Consider the following 9,218-nt stretch of genomic DNA (forward strand, 5'->3'; position numbering starts at 1 on the left):
CAGTTTATCTAAAGAAAAAAACACTTTTGTGGGTTAAGTTTCACAAGAAATACAAGTTATAAAAGTAACAGCCACAACTTTAAAGAAACCTAAATAAAACTGAGTAGTCATGACAGAGTTTGTCACATGCTCCCAACATGTACAGTGTGTACAAACCACAGGGGGGGAAGGGGGCTGTGTTCAAATGGGGTCAGTGTTGTTTACTGGCTTATTTGTCATCTGATCCTCCCTACCGCCGCCACCACCACCCCAGCATGTCTGCACAGAGGGCAGCACTGATCCATCTGAATAACATGGCTCTCGGGGAAACAAAAATGAAATTAGAACAGACTTTTCAAAGCCTCCGTTTCCTCCCGGTGACAGATCTCTGCCGGGAACCACGGCAGCTGAATGTGAGTCGAACCTGAAGAAAATCTACACCGTGGAAACTGTCCAGGTACGATGCTGTTATGGTCTCAACGTCACATCGAGTTATTCTAGTTAATAGCAACTCAGACTGCCGAGTTAATTATAAATGAGATTAGGCGTGATTAAAAAGGACAAGGGAGAACTCTCAGGCTGTGACTGTGTCTCAACAAAATAACACGTGTGCTCTCCTCACCTTGGCAGAACTTTTGGAGAGTTTACAACAACATACCCAGTGTCTCCAGCTTACCTCTGAGGTGCAGCTATCATCTGATGAGGGGAGAAAGGAAGCCTCTGTGGTGAGTTGCCCCTGCAGAATAAGGTATGTTTCATTGACTTTTTAGGAATAAATAATGCCTAGTTTTATTTCTCCTGTGTGTTTGCAAACAGGGAAGAAGAGAGCAATGCTAAAGGCGGTGTTTGGAAAATGAAAGTGCCCAAAGAGTGCACTGTAAGTGAGATAACGATGCTAAGTATTTATGATTGGTGTTTTTCCTGCGTTCTCTTTTTAACAAACTTATTGTCTTGCTTGCAGTCTTCTGTGTGGAAAGAGCTGCTGCTGGCTACAATTGGAGAACAGTTCAGTGATTATTGTGCCTCAGGTAGATGTCYTTATTATTCTTGTCTTTTTGTTTTTGGTAACTAGTTAAGTGAATTTCATTGCTCCAATGGCCAACATTAATTAACTTTAGACTATTTTTTGAGACGATACAAATAAAGCTAAGAGAGTTCAATTCAGATTTTAATTTTTATTTTATCCAGTCGGATTAGGTAGATTTATAAAACCCTTATTTGTTGACAGAAAAACCCCTTCAACAAAACCAGGGCAGTCACCTAGCTCAAATAGCTGGGGATTAAGAAGACACATCAGGTGAAATACACCTGCTGTGGTATACCTGGTCTAATTCTGCAGAACTAAAGAGACAACTGAGTGGAACCAAACTCAACCCGGACTATTATCTTTTTACCAAAGTGGAAAGTTTAAAGCTCCRTTTTAAAGGTATTTTGTCTTCCTCCCAAAGTTAGTTTGCTCTGCGGAGCAGCTGTTCCCCCATTTTCTAAAGTGGTGGCAACAATCTTGGGTTTTTGCTCCCAGATTTATTCACTTAAAAACCAAATGTTATTGCTCCCAGCAGTCAGACAAAAATAGGAGACGTTTATAAGCAAACAAACCAAAAAGAAATGTTACTATAAAAAGTAATCGCTACATTTGGCATTCTTCCTCCCTCAGCTTTGTTTTGGCTCAGTCCAGTTTAGCTTTTTACCATGTCATAATATCATTCCCTCATCAAAAACTGAGTGTTGCTTTGACTCATTCGTGCATGTTGTAGAGATTCTTGGCAGCCATGTGGAGCTGTCTAAACACTTGCAGGTACAAAACACCRCCTGCTTACTCAAAGCTCCTCCCTGGAGCTCAGTCTGCAGCCCAGCTTCTGTCCCACAGGGCACCCCTTCCCTGAAGCATTGCCGTAAAGACGTGCTGAAGTGGGAGTGTCAGAAACGGTAGGCATTTTCAAAATGACTGCAGGTAACAGTTACTTGATTGTGGTATAGAATTGAACTTTGTGCCTGGAAAATACACAACAAAAATAGAGACAAATGTTCTAAAAGCAATGTCCTCAACATTAAGATGCAGACTCTCAGGAGGTTATGCATATATTTTATTATTTTTATGTATATGTAAATTTAGGAGAGGACAAGCTTCATTACACTGAGCAGTGACAAGGCTTTTCTCAATATGTAACACCAACTATAAGATAAAAAAAACTATTGTAGGCTGAAGTATATTATAAGGTGATTGTCTAACCTTTATAATATACAAGTTGTGTTTGTCAAATAACTCATAAATGACATTATCATAGCAAAACTCTGGAAATTCTGAGTTTTTGGTTTTGGTGCCACCCCAAGATTTTCAGTGGCCCCCACATGTCTCCCCTTGCAGTAAAATATTTCTGGAGAAGSCACTACTACTCAGACAGCAGTCAGCTGTGACGCTCAGAAAGAAAGCTGAAGTTGATTTTTAAAGTTGAACTTTTTCTGACTATAAACCAGACAAATAAAGTAAAAACACTGAAACACTGAGTGACATTAACAAGAATGGGGTTCGTGTGCATGGTGTGTGAGTTTATTTTTTTATTTTTTTATTTTTATTTATTTATTTTTTTGCTGAAAAGACATCTAGGCAAAAATTGAACCAAATATTATGACCTAAATTTCTATTTTGGTTTATTATAAGCATTTAACCACAGTTTGTTTCAAAAGAATAATCAACACTCACAGGGTTTCAAACTCGGCTCTCCCACATGAAAGCGCATTTCAAATTCCATTACACCAATCTGTCACGCTACATCTCCATTTTGCTCCCCTGTTTTATAACACAATCAGGCTCCCAAACCCGTACTTGGTGCTGGTTCCACCAGAGAGAAGCCTGACGGCTGATGGTTAGGACTGCTGGAAAACCTCTGGGAAATCTAAGAACCATACACAAGCTGCACTCTGAAACAGAAGCACTCTGCTGTGAAAATATGGAGCCATGAGGCCTTTAAAATATGGCTGACATTTAAAGCATATTTTTGAATACATTTTTTTTTTGTAAGTCCTGTCCAGAAGTAACAACAATGCAAAGAATACATTTTCTCCATCAGTCAGTGRCAGGATGGTTATACTTTTATATATGGTGCAGAAGGAAAAATAGTGGGTCTGAGGTATTAAAGAACATATCCTGKCCAATCTCCAAGGTTCCTTGAATAAATATGACTACACCAACACAGTGCCGTTCACTTAATCCCATGGATGTTATCAAATTTGTGAAATATCTGTTGTGATTTTGTTTGCAGAGGATGAGGTCGTCGGGGTCAGCGTCAGTGTCAGAGACAGAGAGGATGTCGTTCAGGTTTGGAATGGGAACGCTTCCTGTGCCAACGAGTCAAATGTCTTAGGAAAGATCTATGAGCTTCTCCCACAGACGCCTTTTAAAGCTGTGTTTTATAAACGTGAGCATCGTCATCGTTCTGTTGATGTTCATATTTGTCAGGAAGCATCAAAAACATTACATTTTCTCTCTTTGCTTATGTTTTTTTTTTTTTTATTTTGATTGCTTTATTTTTTGCAGCTCATGAGGAGCACCATGCTTTCGAAGGCGGTCGGAGCAGACACTAATTCTGCACATCGGACGTTTTCATACGATATTCTTTGCAGTTAGTATTTGTACCATAATACTTGGGCAGACAACAGTTGAGTTGAGCTGTTGATCTTAATTACGTCAATCAGTCCCACGTTTTGTGACTCGGTGATGGTGAATGTTTTCAAAGAACCACTGACATCCCTAAAAACCAAAAATTTGTTATTGTTAAAAAAACAAAAGTTATTTTAGTTTTTATTTTTAATGTTTTTTTAAATACTGTGATATTTTATAGAATTAAAAAGCTAATTAGATGCACTCTTAACATTTGTTCAGATTACTGAGCACAGATCTCCTAATGTACTGTTGGTTATTGGTTTAAAGTTACAGAGCTCCGTAATCAAAATAATTATAAAAAAAATAATAATACATTATGATTCTGGTAAGCAGATTTTTGTGTTTGTGTAAATTAGTCTTTGGATAATGACTAACTCTTTAGTAGGCAGAAAGTTTCGTGTTTTTTGCAGAATATTGCACATCCTTTCTTGTTATGTGTGAAAGGAGAATTTTCTTTTTACAGTAAAATAACCTCAATGCACACAACACCTTGATTATAAGAAATACATGCAATCATTTCTGTTCTTTATCTGTACAGGTTTGGTAGTTCTGCTGTGCTGTTGACATCATGTTGTTTATGCTTTTGCCTTAAATCAAGCATTTTGCTTGTGTGTCTTTTTTCGTAAGACATCTGATAGTGCCACTAGAACTGTATGAAGTTGTGAAACTTGAGACAAAGTGCACTTTGGCTTTGTCACCTTTTCATGAGGTGTCAATTTATTTTCTGTTTTCTTGTTTTACTTTTCTTTTCCTTTGGTAAGAGCTACAACTTCTATGTGTTCATATTGTCCGTCCGGTTAGGGGTGAACTTCTGCCATTGTTTACTGAAATGTTAACAGTTTGTAACGTTGTGTCTGACTTTCATCGAGAAACTACATTTTCTTATTGTATACCGATAACTGTGCCAGACTTAATTTGCCAACTGTAATTTGGTTGTTTATTTGTTGGGGGGGGGTTTGCACAGTGAAGTATAAAAAAATACTGTTTCCCTGCATCATTTTTTTTTCTTCTGATGGCTCATTTCAAATTTGAAATCTTGCAACAGATTGTTGACCTTGGATGGTGCCTTGCGTTCTATCATTGGCGACAGTGTTAAAGTCCTCTTTGTTCTGCATGTTGAAACTGTGTACATAGTTGTTTTTGTTGGGTTTTTTTACATGTTARAAATTGAAAAATAAAGAATTCTTTTTAAAGATATTCTTCAGAAATTGTTTACCTATAAGTTGATGATGAATAATCTGAAATTTTAGGCTTGATGGTGTTTTTCTCGAAATCGGGATTTAATTTTCTGGAAAACTATTTTACATGATTATTGATAAATCCAATACACTTCTTAATAAACTACTAAGCTGATAGTTACTTTATTAATACATGTCATTACACCAGAAAAACACTCAAGTGTTGTATTCAATATACAGTTTTCAGCTTTGCTTCTAATGAAAGAGCAGCTAGAGTGAGAATGTCTCCCTCTTGTGTTTGCACAAGTGTACATATCTTAGGTTTAATCATGGATGGAATTCAATACAAAGTCTAGTCAATATTTGACTTGTTTAATGCAAATCTGCAGTTTTTCATAGTGGCCATCTTTATGTGCTGACTAACTACTTCTGCAAGATGGCCAGCATCTAAAAAGAAAATCACTGTCAGACTGGATCATTGTTTGAATTAGACTATAAAATGAGATGAAATCTTAATACTGAGGGTTTATTGTCAGGAGATAAGTAAAAATGTATGAGCTTTTGATCTCATGAAACATCAGTGCTGCTCTAACACTGTTTTTAAAATAGTTAACCAGCATGACATATTTTATAAAAATGTAGTTAAGAAGTTTTTTTTAACTAAACATGTAGGTAGGAAGTTAAAGTGATTTTCCAAGTTTTCCATTGCTGAAATTCTTGTAACAAACAACTACAGTTTAAACAAACATGACATCACAAAAATGCTAATAATAAAATACCTTATTGTGTTTTTGGAAATTCTTTCACATTTTTTATTTGTTTGTGCGTGTGTGTGTATTTTTTTTCACATTAGTATTTTTGAACAATTTTTGTTTTCTGAAATGTCATGTTTTTGGTGTTCTTGTATTTTCTGAAGCATTTGTTGTGTTTTGGGTAAGGTTATTGTGTGCGTTTCTTTGTGTTTACTGAAACAGTTGGGTGTCATCAAATCTTGTGGTTTTGCTTTTGTTTGGGGGGCGTTAAGGTTAAAAAATCCTTGTACATGTCAATTTTATATTGTTTTTCATGCAGTTGTGTAACACTGTAGAATAAAATGAGTATATTATCATCCTGCATACTGTTTATAAACAATATTAACATGTTTTACAGAAGAAAGACAAGTATTCACCCTTTAAATAGTAACAGACATGCATGTTCTTTATGCGTCAAATTTCAGGCGGATCTGAAGCGGTCCTCGTGTTAACATGACGTCACCATTGTTTACTTTTACCTAAGCCACGCCCGCCGTTAGCAACTTGTGGCTAGCTTGTTACCGAGGAAGGCACAGCAGCGAGGTATCTTCAAGCGACACCACCCAGAGTCAGACTGTCCGATCGTTCATAATTCAGTGAGTAAGTAATAATTCAATAGTTCTCCGACACCCAGTGAACAAGTATAGAATTTAACAACCATTTATTTATATCACCGGGAGTCCAGAGAGCGGTGAGAGAGAAATGCTTCTAAATGAGCTAGCTAGACTGCTAATAGCTTTGTTGTAGCCGCTGTTAACGTGAGCTCTGCTCGCTTTTGTGCTCAAACAACTGTGTTCTTGTGAAGTTAACACGAATATGTTATTCTAAATAGTCTGTACACCTCTTCCTTCTGATGGAAAACGACACGTTTTATCCTGGTGTGTATAGCTTATGTAAGCTAATGGCTGAAGTCCTGAACGGAAATCTCAGGTTGTCGTAAAACGGACATGGGACCTGATCACTTTGCGTCGCGGCAAATTAAAACACAACTTAAAACACAATAACGTTGTGATAATAACGTGTAATAAATAGTTGATATCGTATCAAACTGCGTCCATTCATAAGTGTAACTTCGTCGTAGGTGTCGCGGATTAGAATGGTCAGAACTGATGTGCACTTCAGGGAGTTGGATAGAACGTTTGATTAACTTTAACACACACACACACACACACACACACACACACACACACACACACACAACAATCCGTACCAAGAACCCCAATCAAAGCAGAATTGATAAAACTATAATTTTTTTCTTGAACAAATCGTGTTCCTCGATCTTTTTACCTTTAAGCTATTGCACAATGGGCAGTCGAAGAACAAGGACTGAATCAGGCAGGAGTTCACTGAGGTTATGACAAGCAGACAAATATCTGAACAGGCTAGATCTAATGCGAGGTAACCCTTGACTGGGTTGGATTGGTCTGGATTAAATATGCAGATTTAATATTGCTACGTTTTCTACACTACACCAGAATAAAAAAATAAATAAAAATAATCCAAGTAATGTGTACTTGTACTTTTGTTGTTGTTGTTATATGTGAAGTTATTAAAAAAAACAGGATGATATCCTGCTTCCATCATGTTTTTTGTACCTGCTTTATTAATTTGTACCTTCTTTAAAAACATGTCTTTAAAGTGTTTTTGAAACTATTTCCCCCCCTGAGCAGTTATATCTCATAATACTTCAGTATGTACATATGAATAAGACAATCCCCAAAAAAGTTCTCATTTTTGTTCCAGAGACCATCAAAAATGTCTCCAGGAAACTCTGCCCTTTGTCTTCCAAACTAATCCTGATCCCAAAAGCTAAAATAAACAGTGGGCCTTCACCAGCAGCTGCCTGTTTCTAACAGACAGGTTTTTAGTTTAGGTTTAGTGGAATTTTTCAACCATATAAATTATGTCTTATTCGTGAATTGCAGCTAGACAGAACCTGTAATTGCGTAGTCATCCATTCATCRTTTTCAACAGTTTTATTTCGCCTCGACCACTTGTTGGCACTGTTTTAGTCGGGGTTTTATCTTAGTATGTACAGTCTAATCTGATGTTTTCTAACTGTTGGCTCTCAGTCGGGCATATGAGATCGATTTGATTAAAAGATTAATCTCAGCATGTGACTGAAGGCAGTGCTGAAAACACTGACATTTTCATTGAGGCTTTGTGGTCCACTTCATTTCAGGCTCCCTGCGTAGCTTTCCCTCTCCTTGCACTACTTGTTTGCCTGCTTTATTTACCTTTGTTTATGCTGCTGAGCTTTTTACTCAAACACTCCCAAGCTGTATACATAAAAGCCTACTTGTGCATTGTACTACCTGCCACAGCCGTTTATCGCACCACCTGGTTAATGGTAAATTGTTCCAGAAGGAAGATGTGTTTGCACATAAACACGGACCCAGGGCCCCTGTGTTTACAGTAGTCATGGCAGCACTTTGGTTATTCAACAAATAGACTTAACATCTTCCTCTCTCCCTGCATGTTTGTATTAGTGAGCAGGGCTGTAACTGTGAGCGTTTTAACTTGTATGTGTTTTAGTGTTTTACATGACTGACTTTCTGTCACTTTTTTAAAAATTTTGTCATAAATAATGTTCACGTTAAAAAGCAACCACCCTGTTTTCTGAATGCAGTCATATTCTGGTGCACTCTTTAGCTGCTTTCTATTAATGCCATTTTCTGTTTGTTTTTGCAGGTCAGTGAAGTCCAGATGCATGAGTCTCGGTCAGAACCAGCAGGCCACAGCACACAAACAAGCCAGGCAGAGAGCAGAAGTCCGACTGAGAATGAGAGTCGACTGAAGAGTAGCCAGACTCCTCCTGCAGAGGCACCCAGGGTCAGTCCTGTCCAGATGTGTTTGTTCAGCACATCAGGGTTTACATTGAAATGCACAAAATAAGCATATTTTTCATACATCTGTACAACAAAAATAATAATAACAATACTGATATTTGCTAAATCAAGATATTAACAAAATTTCTTTTAGTTGTTCGTGTGAGGCAGGTTGTGTTCAGAGGTTATTTTAGTTTTGGTATTTTTTAAATGGGAGCGTTTTCAGTGCAAATGACACGGCTGCTGTCACTTCGCCAAAGCGTGAATGGTTTGGTTGCATTTAAGTGACCACGCTTCATCATCCCATTACGTGAGCACCGCAAACTTTACTGTCAGGATTTGTGCACGTCGCATGAAACATAATGACGTGTGGCCCTCCGCTGCAGCAGACCGAGTTGCCTTGTTTGATCTTTTTTTTTTAAATGAAAAACAAGGGTGTCCCTGAACTTCGCCATTCGCTTGTCTCAGTTTCTCACTCAGGCACATGGGGGGATGTGGTGCCACGGTTTAGAATGCGTGCGTGCGTGCGTGCGTGCGTGCGTGCGTGTGTGTGTGTGTGTGAGTGGGGGGTGCACGGCTCCTGCTGGGCGGAGGGATCAGTATATTGTTAGCTTTGTTTACTCACATCATGTTGGTTTGGGAGGCTGCATTAGGTTTTTATAGTTGCTGAGGCGTATTTGTCTTTTCAGAACACTGAGAAACTTTTGAATGAAGGCTATCAGGTTTGTCTGACGTTATTTATTTGTGAGATTGTTAATATGCTAATGTTATATATATA

General features: G+C 37.9%; 2 protein-coding genes across 4 annotated transcripts in view; both read left to right on the forward strand.

The window, feature by feature from the left end:
• Nucleotides 1–363: 363 nt before the first annotated feature.
• LOC106519293 (eukaryotic translation initiation factor 4E type 3) lies at nt 364–5,619 on the forward strand (the record flags this gene model as incomplete). The annotated part of the gene is given in 6 exon segments (XM_014010888.1): nt 364–436; nt 610–704; nt 796–856; nt 941–1,007; nt 3,243–3,398; nt 3,518–5,619. Coding segments are annotated over 6 exon segments (499 nt in total), but the record flags the coding sequence as incomplete, so codon positions are not given.
• A 491-nt stretch (nt 5,620–6,110) lies between these two features.
• LOC106519291 (forkhead box protein P1-B) overlaps nt 6,111–9,218 on the forward strand; it is a 22,500-nt gene continuing 19,392 nt past the window's right edge. The window contains exons 1-2 of one of the 3 annotated variants that reach the window (XM_014010884.1): nt 6,111–6,212; nt 8,304–8,444. In XM_014010884.1, the coding sequence (XP_013866338.1) occupies nt 8,319–8,444 (126 nt within the window). In that variant the 5' untranslated portion in view covers nt 6,111–6,212; nt 8,304–8,318. Of the gene's footprint in view, nt 6,213–8,303; nt 8,445–9,033; nt 9,163–9,218 lie in introns of those variants that run through there. The other 2 variants (XM_014010886.1, XM_014010885.1) reach the window with 2 other exon arrangements.

This window comes from Austrofundulus limnaeus, unplaced genomic scaffold (assembly GCF_001266775.1).
Source record: "Austrofundulus limnaeus strain Quisiro unplaced genomic scaffold, Austrofundulus_limnaeus-1.0 Scaffold75, whole genome shotgun sequence".
In the NCBI taxonomy this organism is placed as follows: Eukaryota; Metazoa; Chordata; class Actinopteri; order Cyprinodontiformes; family Rivulidae; genus Austrofundulus; species Austrofundulus limnaeus.